This window comes from Globicephala melas, chromosome 2 (assembly GCF_963455315.2).
Source record: "Globicephala melas chromosome 2, mGloMel1.2, whole genome shotgun sequence".
NCBI classification, from domain to species: Eukaryota; Metazoa; Chordata; class Mammalia; order Artiodactyla; family Delphinidae; genus Globicephala; species Globicephala melas.
Genome location: NC_083315.2, coordinates 100842505 through 100863842, shown reverse-complemented (window position 1 = coordinate 100863842; position 21338 = coordinate 100842505). Strand labels below are relative to the sequence as shown.

Below are 21338 nucleotides of genomic sequence, written 5' to 3'. Positions count from 1 at the left end.
GAATAACTCCTTTAGAAGTGAACTATATCCCCTTCCTGCAGCCAGTTCACCGACATCCACACTCATATTCTCTGTCTTCCCTCCTGTTTCAAGGCTCATCTTTCTCATCTCCTATTTAAGGCAACTCCTTCACTTTCTCATCAGATGAATCCCCTTTGCTCTCCCTTACTCAAGGGCTTGATTTCTGCAATCAACCTTCCCTGCTACAGCCCCTAACAACAACTATTCCTCCCAGTGTACAAGATCATTCCCATCAGCATACAAACATAGCAACTCCAAGTCCTTCAAGATCATAATCAGACTTTTATCTCCACCACTCCACGGAGATCACTCTTGTCAAGGTCACTAATGACTTTGTTTCCAAATCTAAAGGTTAGTTCTCACTCTTCATCATACTTGACTTCCCAGCAGCATAGGGATATTATACTCCTCATTTCAGGAGGCTAGTTTTTAGTCTCTTTTGCTGGCCCCTGCTTTCCTGAACTGTCAATTTACAGATGTCTTCTTGTCCTCCTTTTTGGATCAGTCTACATATACTCATCCAATCATTTGGCTTTAAATACCGTTTCTATACTGATGATCCTTAAATTTGTATCATAGGACTTGACCTAGGTTTGTACATATAGTCACCTGCTTGCCCCACATGAATGAGTTATAGGTATCTGAAATTTACCATGTCTCAAACACTACTCCTGATCTCCTGCCACTCCTCTTCCAACTGCCCTTCCAGCACCATCCATGTCTCAGAAAATAGATCCAGTTCCCCTATACATTACATCCAATCTACCAACAAAGCCTATTGGGTGTACCTTCATCCACTTCCCAACGCATTCACTGCTAGTACCCTAGTCCAAACTCTCCTTCATCTTTTGACTGTACTCCCACAATAGCCTTCTAACTCATCTTCCTACTTCCTCTCTACTCCCTACTCTAGAGAGCAGCCAGAATTATCCTATTAAAATACAAGCCAAAAAAAAAAATCTCTTCAGTTCAAAAACATCCAGTAACTTCTCACACATAGAATATAATCCATGATCTTGCCATTGCATATTCTGGCCCTGACTACCCCTCTGAGCCTGGCTCCAATCCCCTCCTCCTCCTTCTCACTCGTTCTTCTGGCTACACTGGTCTTCTTACTGTTCCTCAAATACATGGACCTTGTTTCCTATTATGGATCTTTCACTTGCTGTTTCCTCTTTCTGGAATATTATTCCTTCAGATATTCCTTCTGTGCTCAAACGCCACCTCTTTAGAGACATCTTCCTTGACCACTCTTTCCAAAATGGCCCCCAATCATCACTAGCCCCTGTACAAATCTATTTTTCTTCACAGCATTTATCACTACTTGACACATTTATATACATTTAATTATTTCTTTTTTTCTTCTCTTTCCTCCCCTCTTAGGATGTAAGCTCCACAAGAGAAAAGATTTTGTTATGCTCGCTGCAGTACCCTCAGCACTTAGCCCTGTGTACACGTATAGTAGGTGATTAATAATGAATGGATGAATGAATGAATGAATATTACCATATTCCTGGGTGCACCTGCTGGCTTCCAGAAGCCACAATTAAACAGCATTTATTTTTGGCTTTTGTAGACTCAGATTGGAATCTTCCCAAAGGACAGGAACCATGGTTTTGGTTTACAATACAAATGGAGAGCCTAAATCGGTCTTCGTCTCTCCACTTTGGCCCAAGTACCCAATTCAGGCTTCTCCTCAATAAAAAACTACTAAACTGCTTATCTGTGGGTAGCAGAATGACACATATCTGTATTGATAATTACAGGACTTTCACATTTCTACATTTTTACTGTAGCTTTCTGTGGACAATTTGATCTTTTATTATCTAATCTTTAGTGGAATTTCAACCCAGATGGGAGAAAAGAAAGAGATAGCCCTGTGGTCTGAAATGTGGCAAAAGGTGTGTTTAAGCAATGAAAACACTTAACATTTTTTGATTGCCAAACTGTTCTAAGCACCTTACATGTGCAAACTAAGTTTTATAACATTTCCATGAGGAATCTCCATATTACACATGAAGAAACTGAGGCACGCAGAAGATAAGCAATTTGCCTAAGGCCACACAGCTAGTAGTGTGAGAATAGGACTCTGGTGGTCTAACAGCAGCAGCGGAGCCCAGCGTTTCCACACCCACACCACATCACTACACTGCCTTCCTTTACACTGCCTTTGTTTTATGCGTGATGATGTCTTACAATGTTCCGAGACCGTTTTCAAATAGTATGGCTTACTTTTCCAATGTGCTTTGTGAGCTTCCCTTGCGGGCAGGCATCGTGTTTTATTCATTTTTTCTGTACCCCCCCCCCAACAGTAGAGCAGTGCCAATAACAGCAAAAGTGCTCATAATATGCCCTTTGGCTGAATGAAGGCAGGCAAAGCAAAGCTTACAGGTTTATATTAAAGTCCTAGCACCTTACCAATGGGAAACCATGGATTCAAAGGCATTATTACGACCTTACGATGGTGTTAATGTCTATCATTAAAGAACTTTGACTTATGAAAGACTCAGAAACATGAGAAGTCGCAAAACAGTGCAAACCCAGATTCTCTATCAAGTATAGACAAGCGGTTGGACAAGAGAGGAAAGTAAATAAACTCTGTCTTTAAGTGGCAGGACCAGCGCATTCACGGCTGTGACACCCAAGAGTGTTACAAAAACCACTTGGCAGCGGTGGGATTCGAACCCACGCCCCCGAAGAGACTGGAGCCTTAATCCAGCGCCTTAGACCGCTCGGCCACGCTACCCTGTGGTAAATAGTTTGGAAGCATTTCCTGTACCCTCCACTCTCCTCCCCTTCACGCCATATGGTTCATATATTTATCTTTTTAGGAGGTTCTTCGTATCTCTTTTTCCCCCCTTTCTTCCCGATTTGTTGTGCTTTCTTTCCTCTTTGTAGCCACAGTGCTTGAGATTGATGGAAAGAGTCGTATTACACAAGCGCAGGGAGTCTCGAGAGACCCAACAACCTTTGTTAGCTCTAACGGGTACGGAGCGCCTACCTAGGCTGGTCACCCGGGAGAGTCGGGGTCCTCTCGGGCCTCGGGCGGGCTCTCCACGGAGGGCGCCACACGGCGAGAGCTTTCGCTAGTTGAGATGCTGAGTCTGGGGTCCTGCGGAGAGAAGGCGCCTGGATCTTCCCGGAGGAAACGCGGAAGCTCACCGGGCGGTGAGTTCCATAGCATGTAAGGCAGGGCCAGAGACGTCCCAGCCTGGCCGAGCCCAGGAACAGGTCAGTAATGTGCCGAAGCCAGAAGTCTCCGGAATTGGGCCCAGCTCTCCGGCCGACAGCGGGCAGAGAGGTCGGTACAGGTCAGGGAGACGCCCTGCTGGGAACGCGGGTCCTCTCCCCTCCCCAGTGCCACGGGATCACCCCTCAGCCTGTGACTGTCCCTGATGAGATTGCCTGCCATCATTCCCGCAGCATCTTTGGCCCACTCGGAAGCGAAAATATGCAGCGCAATTAATGTTGATCCTGAACCTTTTTTCCTAAAAAAGGTGTGGCACTGCATTCGGAAATTTGGACGAGAGCGTGCAGTGATTTGTTCCTCCACTAGGTGTCATCCATGCCCACAGTTGGTAAAAGAAGAGTTTACAACCATGGACGTGGCGAAAAGTTTCCATACTAAAGTTTAGAAATGGAAACGTGGCTTCCGTGGCTCGTTGGTCTAGGGGTATGATTCTCGCTTAGGGTGCGAGAGGTCCCGGGTTCAAATCCCGGACGAGCCCTATTTTTCCTAGCCAGCGGTCTTGGTCTTGGTCTTTACCTTATCTCCCATAAAGCCTCTGACTTATTGATGTTAAACACCATCACATTAAGCAAGCACCCTATGTAGCTACTATTACAGTATGAACACCAGTTTATAATCCACTATTGCAGATTTATATGTATCTTTAGGCCAATGCTCCTTGTATTATTAATTCACGAGGATAAATGACAGATGTTATTAGGTATATTTCATACAGTATTTCTTCTACGAAATCATTATTTCTAAAATCAACCATCATATCTCTTTTGTAGTTTTTTTGTTATTAGCCAGGAATTGTTCCTTCAGGACTTAGGGAGGTGTATTTTATATTAACAGCTTCGCATAACCCTCAGTTTTCCTCCACTGTAAGCCTGGGGGCCCACTGGGTGCTGGGACCTCCGCAGGTCAGCAAGTGCGACGACGTGTCTCGTCAAAGAAAGCCTGGACTCCCTCCCTCAGTCAAGCCTAACATTCCAGGGCCCTTGGGTGTGTGCGTCAGGGTACGGGAGTCGCTGGTAATGCAGCACCCAGGGAGTGAACTTCTCAACAGGGACGCTCAAGCCTGCCTGCAGATGAGGCTTAACCTGTAACCATTCACTGCGGTGTCCAACACCGAACCAATTACATTGGGGTCTTTGAGGATGGGGTGCCCACATGGTTATGCCCTTCACCCCTACTCGCTCCCTACCTGCTGGGTATGCAGTGTTCACACCCTCTTATTTCAGTCTGATGTGCCCTGACTCACCTGATGAACAAGACCCAGAAACCACAGGTATTTTTCACCTCATTCTTAATTATTCTCCTGAGTATTTAACTTCTAGTACCTCTTCAGACATATGGAAGAACTGTGAAACAAATAATCTTGGAATCATCTTTTAGTGCTTCCTCTTATAACCTACGGTCAGTCCTGTAACAAATGATGTTGGCTGTACTTTTAGAATATTTCCAGAGTCCAAACACCTCTCACCACCTCCTCCACCACCTTTGTAATCCAAGGCACAACGACCTCTCCCCTGCACTAGTGCAGTAGCCCCTTAGCAAGCCTCCCTGGTTGGCCCTGGTGTCTATTCTCAACATAGCATAGATGTAACCAAGTAGGACCCTATGGGACCTTCCCGGAACAGGCCTTCCCCCATATCCTCTGCTTTAGCTCCTCTCTGAAGTACCTAGATAACAGTATTTGATGCACATTTCCAGAGTTGTTTCCAGAGTTGTTTTACAGATGTGAAACCGCCCCCCCCCCAAATGGAAGATGTTAACTACTTGATGACCATGAGCACACAGCCCCAGGCCTCCTGGAGCCTAAGGACTGGTAATGTTAACCCCTGTGACACCGCTCTGTTTCGTCACCATCAGCCAATCAGAGAACTGTGCATGAGCTGATCACATACCCTGCGACCACCCTCCCTCACCTGGCTTTCAAAAATCCTTTGCCGAAACCCTTCAGAGAGCTCGGATTTTTTAGAGCAAGAGCCAGCCAGCTCCTTGCGTGGCCCTGCAATAAACCTTTCTCTTGCTCCAAACTCCGACATTTCAGTTTGTCTGGCCTCACTGTGCATTGGGCACATGAACTTGTGCTAACATTGGGCACATGAACTTGTCCTATTAAAGCCTAGGACAGAGCTGATCATTGCTCTGCTTAAAATCCTTTGATGCATCTCCATTTCATTTCATATAATATTAAAACTCCTTGCCATGGCTTTAAAAATCTCTACATGACTTCGCCATTTCTTGGACTCCCCTCACTTTTTTGACCTCATCTCCTACCGTCTCTCCCTTTGTCAGCTGTCTTCCCACTACATTAGCCTCTAGTACTCCTCAGAGATTCCCACCTCAGTAACTTTGCACATGCTCTTCTCTCTGCTTTGAATCTCATCCGCTTCATATCTGCATGGCTCTGACCACTGTGCATGAAATAGCACCCCTTTGCTCTCTACTCCCCCTTCTCTACTTTAATCTTCTTCTTTGCACGTACCACCACCTGACTTCTGCTGCTGCTCCCGCTTTGTTGAATTCTCCCTCCCCAACCACTAGAATGGAAGCTCCACAAGAACAGGACATCGTTGTTGTTGTTGTTGTTTTTACTGCCAAAGCCTCCTGTTCAGAGGCTGGAACAGTTCTTAACACCTAATAAATACTCAATAAATATTTGTTTAATGAATTGTGTGAATTGTTTTATTTTACTTATTTATTTATTTATTGCCACAGAGCAGAGTCCTAACCACTGGAAGTCAGGGCATTCTCTGTGTGAACTGTTTTAAATCAAAAAGGAATCCCGGATCCTGGACACAGAGGGGAATAAGGAGCATGGAGGTATTGGGGACGTGAATAGAGGGCTCTTGCAGTGTGGGTTATCCACTGTGTGTGCCACCCTCTGGGAAAGGCTGAGGGAGGGCCACGCCTGAAATATATCCTCTAGCAGCTCTCCTTCTCGGCCACAGTATGGACCTGTGAATGCTTTACAGAAGGGTTGAAAAGGTCTCCCAACTGGACGTAAAGAAAGGCACAAAGTAGGCTCTCGCCGCTGTAAATCGCGCATCAGCATCGTTGACTTCTGTTGCAAGCTTTCTCCAGGCAGAGATGCTGAAGTACAGGGCTGCTTCAGGCTTCCATGGCTTTGGGCAAATTCTGAACCAGATAGTGTTTTGAGGTCACTCTGTAGGGTTGCATTTAGCCATTCTGTAAGAGTGTGTAAGACAAGTGACTTAACAAGATGAGGAACAAAAGTCCGTGAAAGGGAGACTGCGGAGGAGAGGAAAAAGGTTAGGGAAGGAGGTGTATAACCCAGCAGGACTTCATCAACTTCACTTGACCAGGTTTTGTGATGAGGGGTCACTCTGAGTATGAGTCCTAAGGAGACATTGCTCACATGTGGGGAGAATGCTGGCAGGAGTATATGAAATGGGGTGAAAAGCTGTTGATGGTCACAAAGTACATGTGAATAGGCAAAGTGTCTCTGCTGCTCTCAGGAGCTATGACTGCAAGTTGAAATCTGCCCCCTTGTGGACAAACCAAATATTACCACGGGTCTTCCCTTTAAGGTCTTGCAGATTAAAAATTCATTCCTAGGGACCTCATAACTTTTTGCTGATCCTTCCATGTGCATTATAGGCAGGTGGAACTTATAGCGGAGAGAGCTGTGTTATTGTCCAGGGAGGTGGTGTTCATGGGATTAAGCTGAACTACTTATCAAAGTAGATGGCATCCCATGGCTATAGAGGGAAAGCAGAAAACAAAGCTAGCATCCACTAGCAAAACCCTTGAGTTGCTTTCAACAGCTAAAGGTGAGAGTTAAGAGTGACAATCACAGATTTAAAGTCTTCAAGTAGAAGTGAATCAACATTTTTCTTTCCTTTTATTGGTCGTTCTGATCTTATGTCCATATGGTGCTACAGGGTCCCACCAAAAGTATCAAAAAGGATTGTTAAGTTTTGCAAAGGATAGCTTTTTGATACTATTGTTAAAGAACAAAATCTAGTTCTTTTAGGACATTTACTCATGGATTCTTCCATTCAATCAGTATATAAAGAGTATTTTTTGAGCAAACATTTGTTGAACATTTGTTGTATTCCAGGCACTATGCTTGGAGCAGAGATTACTTCAGGGAACCAGACAGATGTGGTTTCTGCCCTCATGAAACAATCAAATAGTTTTTCAAAAACCAAGAAATACAGTTAATTTATTATGCTAGTGATAAGGGCCACAAAGGAAAAGTACAGAGTGTGACGCAAGCAAAACAGAGGCTGTTCGCTTCCCCTGGGGTTTCTGGGAAGGTTTGTCTAAGGAAAGGAGGCACACACAGGATTTAAGCAGGTAGAATGGGGAAGGGTGAATGGAGTAAGGAACATAATGAGGAAACTAGGTGTTAAAACCTTGAGTTGGGAGGAAGCCTGATGAGTTCAGGGGACTGAAAAGGGGAGTGTAAGGAGATAGACAGAGAGAGGAAGGGTGGTTTGGGTGAGGCTCCCTTGCAAGGCCTGGTAGGCAGTGGTAGGGACTGTGGTCATTATTTTAAGACTTATGGGAAAAAAAAAGATTTATGAAAAGCTATTGACACCGTTTAGGTGGGTGTGTGGGTGGAGAGCACAGGCACAGAACTAGATTTGTGTTTTACAAAGATTACTGTGATATAGTAGGGTTTGCACGAAAAGCCACGGGGACCCCCATTTCAGCTTTCTAATAAGCAAGCACAGAGCCCTGCATCAGGGAAGGTTACGACCGAATGTGTGTTATCCACTCTAAAATTGTTCTCTGTTTTTATCTTGTGCATTCCACCAACTCTGCCAGCTCCCAGAGCCACTTCAAAGGAGGTCAGTGAGGCCCGTGGAATGCAGGTCAGGGTCACAGAGCTAGTTAGTGGCAAAGTCGGTATGAAGATAGGAACCTCGCTTTCATGACTCCCAGACCACTGCTCATTTTGTTCTAGCTGGAGACTTCTGAAAAGGAAGGGTGTTTTTTTGTTGGTGGTGGGTTTTATTTTTGGTTTTGATTGTTTGCTTTTTTTTTTTTTTTTTTGCAGTAGGCGGGCCTCTCACTGCTGTGGCCTCTCCCGTTGCAGAGCACAGGCTCCGGACGCGCAGGCTCAGCGGCCATGGCTCACGGGCCCAGCCGCTCCGCGGCATGTGGGATCTTCCTGGACTGGGGCACGAACCCGTGTCCCCTGCATCAGCAGGCGGACTCTCAACCACTGCGCCACCAGGGAAGCCCTGTTTGCTTATTTTTATTGCATCTGGGTTCTTTAGGGCCTTGGTGATTATTTGCTGATTAGCCATCATTCATTCATCTGCTTTCAAGGAATCTTATCTGATTTTCAGGGAAGCTGGAACTGGCCCCCAAGAGGAGAGCAGAGCTGGGAATGGCAGGACAGCCGTGAATGTGCTTGGAGGTGCTGTAGGGGAAAGCTGGGTTAATGCTCCTTACTCGATGAGGATTCAAAGGAAACTGTTGAGGGCTCAGCCTGGGGACACACATAAGAAGCCAGGTATGCTATGATCAAAGCATTCTCAGAAGTGGGAAACTGAAGGGCCTACCAAGCAGCTGTTTGATATGGTTACGTCAACCTCCCTTCAACCTGACCTCTCCTGGCCTATCACCTGGTGGCTGTCATTTGTGGAATACAAGTAAAATCACACACACACACACACACACACACACACACACACACACACAGAAAAGGCTTGGTTTGCCCCCAAGGGAGTACAGGACCTCCCTCCTCCTGTGTGAATAGCCTGGGGCTGTACCTGCAAGGCTGAGGTTGATGACAGCCTCTGATTCAGAACATGTCCTGCCCAAATCAGGAGCAGCTCGTTCTTGGATATATGCAAGCTCCAGTCTGTCTACCTCACCTGGACAGAGACAGGGAGGTAGTGGGAGGGCAGCTGGAAGAGAGCCCAGAGCGCCTTGTGAAGGTATTGCATGACTCTTGCTATTAACATCTTGTCTAGCCAACAGCTCTGCAGGTGCCAAGGGTAGCCAATCAACTCCCCCAGAACAGGGATGCTTCCTGCCTTTTTTTTTTTTTTTTGCAATAGTTAGTGTTTTTGATTTAGGGAGGTGTCTCTCTGATTTAGGGAGGTGGGAGGAAATAGAAGTGGTAGCCAGAGAATCGTCATCTCAAGAGGATAGTCACTGAGGTCATTTAAATGTAGTTCAAAGCCTTCATTTGTGACAGCAGAAAGGTAGATAGTCAAATTCTTCCTTCATTCTTTTCTACCACCTCCATTTTAGAGATAAAGGAACTGGGACTCTGAGAAGTGACAGGGCTTTCCCAAGATCACACAGCTAGTTAGTGGCAAAAGAAAAAGATCTAAAACCCTTTACCCTTTTTTGATCTCCTGTGAGTACCAGGCAGCGTGCTAGTGCAAGCAAGTACATCGTTCTGGCTCTCCAGTGACACACTGGGACAGGGGACAGGAGGCCAAATACACCCTTTGCCATTACCACACAGTAATCACTAATGCTAAGTTGTATACAGGAAGCTTGAAGGAAGGCTTCATATGGAGACTCAAGGAGAAGATGGAGGTTGTTAATTCAAAGAAGGATTCCTGGAGGAACGGATAAAGTCCCATGCCCTTTGCACGGCAGTCAGAGATATTTCTTGATACATGGGCTTACATCGAATGCCTGAGAGTTTGTGGCAACCAGCATGAATTTCCTCATGGCCAAGCTCCACTTCCAAGTTTAGAAAGAAGCTTGGGCTATCTATCTTCTGACTGTTGTCCACACCAGGGTAGTAGATGAAGATAGTTTGGGGGGCTTCTTATTGAAACTGAACAGGGAGGAGGGAGAGCAGATCTCAACCCAGAGGTACTTCCAAACTTCTGTCTTAAGAGTGGTGCTGAGGGCTTCCCTGGTGGCGCAGTGGTTGAGAGCCCGCCTGCCGATGCAGAGGACACGGGTTCGTGCCCCGGTCCGGGAAGATCCCACATGTCGCGGAGCGGCTGGGCCCGTGTGCCCTGGCCGCTGAGCCTGCGCGTCCAGAGCCTGTGCTCCGCGACGTGAGAGGCCACAACAGTGAGAGGCCCGCGTACCGCCAAAAAAAAATAATAATAAATTCCAGTAAGATTCCAAATCTGAAGATTCTTTTCATCTATAACAGTTTCTCCCTCTTTGTTTCCGTGCCACTTACCAATTGAAAAACTTGTTGGGTATCTTGCAGAATGTCTCACCATCTGGATTTGTTTTATTGCCTCCTTGAGGCATTATTTAACATGTGCCTCATTTCCCTTTATTTCCTATACACTGGAAGTTAAATCTAGGGCTTAATTAATTTAGATTCAATTGTTTGGCAAGGATACTTCCTGAACAATGCTGTGTACTTCCTATGGCATCATATTAAAAGACACATAATAACTAGCTCTTCACTTCTCTGAATACCTAGGGGGTGGCATCCAGCTCTTCCATTGCAAAGTTTCCCATAAGCCTCTCTCCTAATGGTTTTACGACCTACCAAATAAATTTTGCCTGACTTAATAATTTCATAAATGATTATAAAATGGCGACTTTTAAAAATTTTATCATTCTTTTCATATCTATTAGTTATTATTCTTCTCTAAAGAAGAACTTTCCCTTACCACATGAAAGCTCTTTGGTTACCCTGAAATATAGTTCCTATGGGCTAGGCAGAATAAATGTGCAATTCTTATATTTTAATTATCAACTTTCATATTCAGGGATTGATTTAGAGTCAGTTGGGGGATAGGGATCTTTGTCTTTTCACTGATGTGTCCCAAGTGTCTAGAATAGCGTCTGGCATAGGTAGGTGTTCAATAAATATGCATTGAATGGAATAACATGTGAATGATAAAAGTTCCTTACAGTAGGTGACAAAAATCCCATAGAGTCAGTACTGAGGAAATCAAGTCTTAGTACAACCATGAATCAAGATCCTGAATCTGAACCCTGTACTCGAGGAGTTTTTATAAGGGAAGCTAATTAGAATGTTTGTCCCCCAGTTAGTGCTGTTGCCTAATACAGGTTCCATAGTGGGAAGGAGCAAGGACAGTATCCTTCCAGATCCCCCTGGGTCCCTGGGGAGGAAAGGGAAACTGTAATAACGACCAAGTTGAACTTCTCCCCAGATTCGTAGGGCAAAAGACCTAGAATTAGTTTTAATTTGATATAGAAGCAATAAGGTGAAGCCAATATTCTTGCCCGAGTTTGTAGAATAAGATCTATACCAGCTGGGTAGCAAAATATTTGTTACTTACAATACTCCACTCAGTTTTTAAGTGACTCGATGCTCAGGAAGGGTCTTTCTTTGGTCACAGGGTGATTGATGGGAAGGTAGGGGGCACAGAGGGGCAGGTGGAATCCAGGAGACACAGAGGAGCTGGCACCACGGAGAAGGGAGGCTCTCAGGGCAGAGATGGAGAAAGATGGGGGAGTTAAAAAGGAACTTGGGGGGTTTTATCGCAGATGGAGGTTTTAAAAACTAGTTTTGTCTTGTTTGCGAGACAACCTGTACTCTATAACCAAGAAAACATCAGTGGTATCTATTATTTGCTAAAACGCGGTGGAATTGGATTTGCTTGGGGACATGTGTCAGAGTGGTGAGCCCTCTAGTCTGGTTGTCTATGGCTGCTTTACAGATGACCCCCAAATGGTGGCCAAAAACGATAACAACACTCATTTGCTCCTGAATCTGGAGGTTGAGCTCAGCTGGGCAGTTCTTGCTCGAGGCCTCGCGTGTGGTTTTATTCACAGGGAGCTGAAACAGGTGGAGCATTCTGGGCATATCTCTCTGTCTCTGTGGCTTCTCCCTGTGTGGCCTCGACACAGTCAGACTTCTTTCTACGCGACCCCCAGAGACAACATCCTAGGAGAACCACAGCCCAGTGGAAGCTGTGTGACCACAGCTCAGAGGTCATGCCATGCTGTGTAAGTGGGAGCAAACAGAGGCCCACCCAGGTTCTCAGGAAAGGACAGGGACTCTACCTCTTGCTAAGGGAGTGGTAAGGCTCTGGAAGAGACTGTGGGATAAAAAATATTTTGTGGCCATTTTGGGGAAACTACAATCTGCTGCGTGACTTTAAGGTGAGCGTGGCATGGGGCAACCGTAGAAGTCTTGCAAGGGTAGCCAACCACCTCTGCAGGACAGAATAACCTCCACAGTTTTCTGAAGGCACTGAAGCAGCCGGAGCTCTTTGAGAATTTCTCTCCCTCCATGTGTTCTCTCCACTGGTGGCCTCAGCATGGTCGAACATCATACGTGGCAGCTGAAGGCATCCAGAGTGAGTGTTCGCTTCCTTTGCAGTCCCTTTGAGGCCGTTGCCTAGTCTCAGACAATACTGGAGCTGGGTGGGTTTCTAGCAGTCCTGGAGGAGAGCTTATTAATTTGACAAAATGAGTGGTGAGGGGAATTACTAATGTTGTTTTACATCCTGGCACGAATATTTGTCTCCAGCCGCTACCTGCCTCCTGCAGTCTCCTGAGGGTGACTTGAGGCTTAGCAAAGGGAGGGTGGTGGGAACTTTAGGTCAAATGCAGTCATCTGATAATAGGCCCAGTTTCTTCCTCCCCTTCTCCACCTCTTCCTCCTCTTTCCCCTCCATCCCCTTCCTTCCTTCTTTCCCTCTTTTCTTCTTTCCTCCCTTCCCTCTTCAGGTGTGCAGAATTGAGTTGATCATATTCTGTTTATGGCCCATGCTAGGCCTCTCTTTTGTTTTATTCAATTTTATTATTTTTCCCTTTTTATTCCTTATCCCCGCTTCTATTTCTCTCATCCTCATGGGCATCTGTCTTAGAGTATTTAATCCACGTTCTTCCATCCTACTTAAATATTGTATGTCCTTGGAAAATTTTTTGTATTATTTTGGAGCATGCGTGTTTCCAATTTAAATCAACTGGAAATGATTTTCATTGTTTCTTTTTTTCACACCACACCAAATAGCCTTTGTAAAGCTAGTGCATTATTTGAAGCTGTTTTATACTATTTTATTTTATGTATGTAACACATGTTTACCTGTCCATCCCCTTCATGAGGGACATTTCAGTTACCTTTAGCTCTTTTCTGCCACCAGTTATGCCATGATGAACATCCCTGCACGTACTCCATCTGGAAGAACTATGTTGAAGTCTATGCCCGGGACAGGCTTACAAAGTCTCAGATTGTACCCATTTATAATTTTGCCAAATACTTCCAGATTAGTTTCCAACATCACTACACCAATTCTCCTGCCCAGTAACATATTTTCCAGCACTTGATATTAGATTTTCTAATTGTTGATAATCCAATGGTTATAAATCGATATCTTTTGGTTATGTTAATTTCCATTTATCTGATTACTGACGAAGTTAAGCATTGTTAGTCATCCATTTTCGCTTCCTCTTCTGAAATTGACTTTTTATAACTTTTGACAATCTTTTCTCCTCTGGAGTTTTTGTGTCTTTTTATTGTTGATATGGAGGAAACCCTTATCTCTAGATGTTAATCCTTAGTTGGTTTTAGGCATTACAAATGTTTTCTCCGAGGCTGCCAGCACTATTAAACATTTGAAACCAGTCTCAACTCTATTTCAGGAGGGTAAAACTCTGAAACGTAGAGGTAGGTTGAGTTGCCTCAGTTGAGGATAAATTTTGTAACAAGGGTTGATTCCTTGCCTGTAAACTTAGTATAACATCTGTAATTTGGTTGCTTGGAAGTCCTGGAAGGAAATATTGAACATGTTACAATATGTAGAAAGAGTTCTTTTTATACAATGGAAATGTGTTTGCAAGATGGTGTGCAAATCAAAATCTGTTAATTGAAAACTTTGTCAACAGTTAGTAACTATGCACTTATAACGTTGTGGCATTTTTGCAACACATATCCATAACAGAGCAGTTTGAATTGTGAAAGGACAACCAGAATGAAAGTTTCTGGAAAGTAAATAATCACCTCCTGCTTGTTCATTTTCATGGTCTTGAATTATGCTTTTGTTTTTGTTGCATACAAAGAGACACATTCTTTGAAGTCTTTTCTAGGATTCTCTGTCTTTCCCAGACAAGTTTTAACCCCCAAATAGCTTTCTAGTTGACAATTAGAAAGACACAGATACATACAAAGGAGGCTATGTAGCTGTCTTTCCAAAAAAGAAATCATTTCAGAGCAAGAAATAGTACAATTAAGTCCATTTTTTCCATGCCTATATCAAAGACTGGGAGATGTTGGCAACAAAAAGAATTCTATTGTTTCAATACCTTGAGCCACTCACTATCTTTTACCAAGCCCTCACCTACTAATTTTCCATGTAGGTCTCCCAAGTATACTATAATTCAGTGGTTCTCAAATTTTGCTGCATATTAGAGTCACTGGGAAAGCTTTTAATAATCTCAACTCCCAGGTCTTACCCAACACTAATTAAAGCAGAATGCCTCAAGGTGGCATTAAAAAATGCCTTGGAGATTCCAATGTTCAGCAGAGATTGGAAACCATTGCCATACTTGCCAGGAGTCCGGGGCTTTATCAAGACTAATGTTAACGTCAGGGAATTGTTTCTGCCCTGTCCTGGACACCACGTGGGAATGAAACTTGCTGAAACTGGAGTTCAAGGGTTAAGCATTGAGAAAGTGAGATTTTTATTACTCTTGCCATCTCACATCTCTACCTGAAACTTTCTGCAACTCATTTCTTCGTTAATGAAATGGAGATAACAGCTACTTCACAGGTTTGTAGTAAGGACTGATGAAAATTTGGAAAATAAACCGTACTGCATCTGGCACACTTCAGGACTATAATAAATGTTTTGAAATGTCAACGCTTGTTTAGTGAGGACACATTCAGGACCTGCCTTACCCAACTGTCCCTCTGAAAGTAACTTCTCTTCCCGCTGGCAGCCAAGCACACTCCCCTCCTACAGGCTCCTCCCTTTCTGCTTTTTCCCCTTGGCCTCCCCACACACAGCTGGCACCCTACCAGTTATTGTCTGGGAACAGTGAGACACAAAGGACTTTCTTGGATCCATGATCACAAGGATATGTTACCTGTGAGAGTTACAGCAAAAAGGAAAGGTGAGAGGATGTAGCGCAGAACCAAGTAGGACTGACAGAGGGAGAGATTAGGAAGGAATTGGGAAGAACGGATTAATAGAAAGCGCTAAAAGCATATTGAATTTAGTGGGATCAAGGTTAAAACAATCATGGGAAAGAAAGTCATTCAGCAATACGAATAAAACAATCAGACAAGGGTACTTTTAATACCTTCCGTATGTTCTGCTCCATGTTAAACATTCTGAACAAACAGTTCAGTGCCAAACTCTGAGAGCTGAAATGGTCAGAAACGGCTTTCTTGGGGAGCTGGACCTCCAGCTGGACCTTGCAGGGTTAGCATGATTTTCACCAACAGAGAGAAGGAAATAAAATATCAAAGGCTAGGGGAGCAAAGTCAGGGGATGGTGCTGGAGGAATCTGATTACCCCCTGATATTTTCTGTCTCCTCTTACTCTATAGGAGTTAGAGCAAAAGATGTGAAGGACCTCATACCCCTGGTAATACTAATGGTGATACTTTTCCTGCTGCTTCTATTCTGGGAAAATGAGCTGGATGAGGAAGTAATGGCGGCAACCTTAGAGCAGTTGCACGTGGACTACCCTCAGAGTGACGTTCCTGTAAGGTACTGCAACCACATGATCATACAAAGACTCATCAAGGAAGCCAACAACACCTGCAAAAAGGAGCATGTCTTCGTCCATGAGAGGCCTCGAAATATCAACAGTGTTTGCAATTCTCTCAGGAAGGTGTCTTGCCAAAACCATTCCACCCTTCTCTGCTTCCAGAGTGAGACCAAGTTCAAAATGACAGTCTGCAAGCTCATTGAAGGCACCAGATATCCTGCCTGCAGCTACCACATTTCCCCCACAGAGGGGTTTATTGTTGTCACTTGTGATGACATGGGGCCAGTTAATATCCAGAGATATGATGAATAACCTGAGACCAGCATCTGAGCCGGCCGCCCTCTCGTCTCCTCTCGCAGAGGCACTGATGCTGGTTCTCCCTGAGGCGCACCTGAATTGTGGACATGGGGTCATGCCTTGAGTGAAATGCATTTATCCTTTCAGTATTGGTGAGCTGGGATCTTTTTATTCTGCTTTAATAAAAAAAATCTACCGAATTAAACCATAAACTCTGCATGTGTTTTAATTCCTTGTCCTTTTTCATTTGATGAGAGCCAAGCGTGAATCCTACACAGGACTGGGATTAGGTAAGGTGAGGGACTCACTTCACACGCAAAATTGAAGGAGCACCAAAACCCCCTGAGCAATATAGAGAAATAAATTTTTTAAAAATCAAAATTAATGCAAAAATCCCTGATGAACAAAATATCTGAATTTTAAATCAAGACCCATTCTGACAGGGTTAGATTTAGGATGAGGTGGGGTACACGAGTTGTACCAATGCAGGGTCAAATCCTGTTATTTTAAAAAAAAATTTTATTTTTTGCGGTTAAAATTTTGATAATTGTTCATCAGGGATTATTTTGCATTAAATTCATTTATTTATTTATTTATTTGGAAGTATAGTTGATTTACAATGTTGTGTTAATTTCTGCTGTACAGCAAAGTGATTCAATTATACATATACATATTTTTTTTATATTCTCTTCCATTGTGGTTTATCACAAGCTATTGAATATAGTTCCCTGTGCTATACAATAGGGCCTTGTTGTTTATCCATTCTATATATAATAGTTTGCATCTGCTAACCCCAAGCTCGCAGTCATCCCTCCCTCATCTCCTTCCCCCTTGGCAACCACAAGTCTGTTCTCTATGTTTGTGAGTCTGTTTCTGTTTCGTAGATAGGTTCATTTGTGTCGTATACATTCAATTTATTTTTAAATATTGCAATAAAATATTATTTATCTTGATTATTGGGCCTTTAACATTTTGTACGTGCAGCGAGTACCTCATTCATCTCACAGTAATCCCAGACTTTATCCTAGGTGTAGAGGCGGTTGGGGTCATCTCTTAAGGTCCTCTTTAAGGACGATATGTATAACTTAAGCTGTACCTGCTCCTATTCAGAAGATGCCTCTGTGCCCTGCTGAAAGGGAAAAGGAGATCAGAAGATGCCTGACTGGTCAGAAACCATTTCCCTTAAAGACTAGAAAGAAATGGATAAGGATTTCCGAGGGAGGGATCAAGACCCTCGGGGTTCAATCTATTTCCTCAGAAGGAACAGAGAGGACTTTGACTCAGACTAATCATTCCTTTCTCCTATTAGTTCTTACAGCTGGACTGTTTTTTTAGTTCCTCCTCATTCAGCTACGGGCAGAGGATCTTTAGAGTGAGAGGGCAAAGGAAGAGAAGGAAGTGAAAGAGAGGTTCCTAAGTCTGGGGATTTGATTAAGTTCTGTTCCTATCAGTTTCCTCATCTGCAAAGTGAGGAGCTTGAACTAGATAATCTTTGAGATTCTTTCCTCGTCTATTACTCCACAATTCTATTTCTTAGGGAGTCTAGAAACTGGCCTCGTTGGAGTTGCCGGGGGTGGGGAGATTAGTACTGGGGGGTAGTAAAAAAAAAAAGGGGGGAGTAATTGGCAAGTAAGGGCCAGATTATGAGATCACTAATTCTGAGCTATGACATTTTAATCCTGTAAGTGATAGCCAGAAACTCATACAGTGAGCTGGAGCAGACACGGGCAATGCACAAGATTTAGACGGCCCTTTCTGTTCTTGTATTTTCAGTTGAGAGACCTCAACTTTTGCATTATTTATTTGTACTTAATTTAAGGTCAGATCAACCTATGCTAGTTGTTAACTCTGTCATTGGTAAACATCAAGTTCTAACAGATTGATTAGATTTATGGAGGGAAAAGGATGGCCATCATGTGTAAAGGACACTTTGCAACATTGTAAGTAAAGGCTTACCTCTCTGGGTGGCCCTTCTGCAGCTGAGTTCTATTACTCATTTTTCTGTGGAAATCCCATTGTCATTGTTGTCTTCGTGAAAATGTGAATGTCACCAAGGAAGCAGAGCCCCCAACATCTAAATAGATACTGAGCAGAAAACAGCTGGTCCCTATCATATGACGCATTGGGTCCTGGTAGCAGCATCATTTCCTGGGCAAAAGTAGCTGAAATGTGTTCTTTAGGCCCGTGTTTCTATGTTCTGAATTCTGATTCCATTTCCTATCCCTCTCCCTAGGCTTAATTGTCCTTTCTTTCCTTCTCAGTGCTTTTTCTTCCCTTCTTCCCCTAACCTCCCTTTCTAATTAAAAAAAAAAAAAATCTTGCAGATAAATGCATTCCTATTAAAGTGTAAGTAACTGAGGATATCAGATGGAATCTATCCTCAGAGTATTTTCATTTAATAAGGATCAAATCGCAATTCAAATAAATTGTGACATTTTAGGGCTTCCCTGGTGGCGCAGTGGTTGAGAGTCCGCCTGCCGATGCAGGGGACACGGGTTCGTGCCCCGGTCCGGGAAGATCCCACATGCCGCAGAGCGGCTGGGCCCGTGAGCCATGGCCACTGACAAGCCTGCGCGTCCGGAGACTGTGCTCCGCAACGGGAAAGGCCACAGCAGTGAGAGGCCTGCGTACCGCAAAACAAAACAAAACAATGTGATACAATTATTTTTTAACCTGCCCAATCTGCAGAAATAAGATTTTTTAAAATAACATAGTGCTGGCATAGAGGCAGGAAAGGGGACATTCTCATGCACTCTTCCTGGGAAGACAAATTGGGGTGTTTGCTGTCTTTCTGGAGAACTATTTGAACTCAGCCCCATTCTAGCTTTCGGACCCTCTGCATGTTTTGTTTCTTTACTCCACTGCTGACACTCCTCCCTCCTCTTATACATCCTTTAGGTAAGAGACTCAGCTCAGTCCATTCTGGCTCTGATGACTTTGAGTTCAGGTCCTCATGGGAGGGCTTGAGGAGGCCCTGGGGCTTGTCTCGTGTAATGTCAGAGAGCAGGGCCAGGTGAGCTGGCAGAGCCCTGGGCATGTGACAGCTGCAGGCTATGCTGCTGGCGTGTGCGCTCCTTGTCTCTCCAGCTCAGGCTGTTCCAAGAATCCCATGTCCTCCATGAGATCTCTGTCCTGTCACTTTCAATACCCCTTCTGAGAGCTCTCCTGGGCACGGAAGGCAGGGCCTGTTAGAGGAGGAATTGGGGAAGCAAAGTTGGGAGGACGGGCTCTTGAAACATGCCTTCATGAAGAGTGATGACTCTTACTTATCCCTTGGTGACACCTTTCACCTTCTATCCCTTCCTCATCCAACTGTCATGCTCTCTTCTCTTGACCAGATTGTGCCGTCAACTTACATCTCCCTTTTGCACCCTACATGTTTCTGCTTCCTATTTTCCTTCCAGGCTTTGCACCACTTAACTTTATGTGTTCTTCCCTGTGTGTCTTGTATTCAAAATCACTGTTCAGATATGGTGACAAGTTGGACAGATTTCTAGAGCCAGGCCACCCATAAGACTTTCACTCAAAGGCCAATATTCAATCTGGCCTGGTTTCAGCCCCAGTGGAGCAACCTGTTCATCCAAGGCTCATGGAACACATAGCCCTGAGTTGCCCAGGTGGAAAAAGACAAGAGCAGCACGAATTGCTGAACTCACCCTGGGTACACATCCAGCCCTTTTAGAGGAGTGCCTCTGAGCTGCTCCCTAGTCAGCTTTAGAAATTCCCTCTTGCCTTCCTTTAGAAAATTCTGGAATTGCTCAGCTATCTTTACAAAAATCATACTCACTGTAAACATTTTTACGGGCTGCTTCCTTTTGGGCCTATTTACCAGGCACTATGATCATGGCTATGAACATCACTAAATGCATGGCAAATTATACTGATGTAAATTTGTTCTCATCACAGTTCAAAAATCTGTTCATTGTATTTTTTTATTTTGTAGTTTTATTCCTCATGTCAGACAGTCACCTGTCCGTAAATTATAAAAGTGAAGGCACGTTCATGTAGGCCTAGAGTGGTTGGATAGGCATTTGGACCTAGTGGGGAGAAATGTAATGATATTACGGGAGATGACCTACTATGGGGGCAGAATAATAATAGAGTGGTTAATGAGTAGAAGATATTGACAGGCAAGCAAATGAGAAACTTCTGTATGTAAGGCATTGTACCAGCTACTGTGGGAAAAAGGCAGAAATGAAAGAAACATGCACCTGTATACAAGGTACTAGATACAGGATAATAATATCATATCTTAAGAGATGAACTTATCTCTGTTGTCTGAAGTGATCAGATCAGGCATGTGTAAAAGAAGAACTAAAATCTTGAACTTGATGGATAATCCATTAAAATAGCTAAAATTTGAATAGAAGAAAAAAAAAGTACTAGGAGTTGGAAGAAACATATGAAAAGAGTGGGTGGAAACATAGTTGTAGACAGATGAGTACTAGATCTTTTGAGTATTAGAATAAATAATTTGTATGGGTTTTTTCCCCACAGGATTGTGGTAGGCTGAATAATGGCTCCCAAAGATATCCAGGTCCTAATCTCTAAAACTGGTGAATGTTATTTTATGTGGCAAAAGAGACATTGCAGATGTGATTAAGTTCAGGATCTTGAAATATGGATTTTCTGGGTTGGTCCTAAATGCAAACATAAGTGTCCCTATAAGAGGAGGCATAGGGAGATTTGACTCTAGAGCAGAAAGCAATGTGATGGACTGAGGTGAGATATTACAATGTTGCCTTTGAAGATGGAAGAAGGGGTTATCAAGGAACGCTAGGAATGCAGCTCTAGAATCTGGAAAAGAGAAGAAGACTGATTCTTCCTAGAGCCACTGTGGGAGTGTAATCCTTCTAACTCCTTGATTTAGGCCCAGTAAAACTGATTTTGGACTTCTGCCCTTCACAGCTGTTAGAGAATAAATGTGTATTGTTTCAAGTAGCCAAGTTTGCGGTAATTTGTTACAACAGCAATAGGAAACCAATACGAGGATAATGAGAGATAATATGAAGATTTGCGGTAGAGAAAATTATATTTAAAATTACATTAAAGAAGATGTGGTATGTATATACAGTGGAATATTACTCAGCCATAAAAAGGAATGAAATAGTGCCATTTGCAGAGACGTGGATGGACCTAGACATTGTCATATAGAGTGAAGTAAGAAAGAGAAAAACAAA

The 21338-nt window shown here is 43.7% G+C and overlaps 1 protein-coding gene and 2 non-coding genes across 3 annotated transcripts; 2 read left to right on the top strand and 1 right to left on the bottom strand.

Annotated features, from left to right (window-relative positions):
* Positions 1-2685: 2685 nt before the first annotated feature.
* TRNAL-AAG (transfer RNA leucine (anticodon AAG)) lies at positions 2686-2767 on the bottom strand. Its single transcript has one exon. It is a non-coding gene; the product is annotated as a tRNA-Leu (tRNA).
* Positions 2768-3677: 910 nt separating this feature from the next.
* TRNAP-AGG (transfer RNA proline (anticodon AGG)) lies at positions 3678-3749 on the top strand. The gene has a single exon. It is a non-coding gene; the product is annotated as a tRNA-Pro (tRNA).
* Positions 3750-15639: 11890 nt separating this feature from the next.
* Positions 15640-16173, top strand: RNASE12 (ribonuclease A family member 12 (inactive)). The gene has a single exon (XM_030844266.2). It carries the CDS (start codon positions 15640-15642, stop codon positions 16171-16173), a length of 534 nt encoding a protein of 177 aa, XP_030700126.2.
* The last annotated feature ends 5165 nt before the right edge of the window (positions 16174-21338 follow it).

Bases quoted from the DNA above. Each gene is read 5' to 3' on its own strand.
- RNASE12 (XM_030844266.2), top strand. From the start codon at position 15,640: ATGGTGCTGGAGGAATCTGATTACCCCCTGATATTTTCTGTCTCCTCT.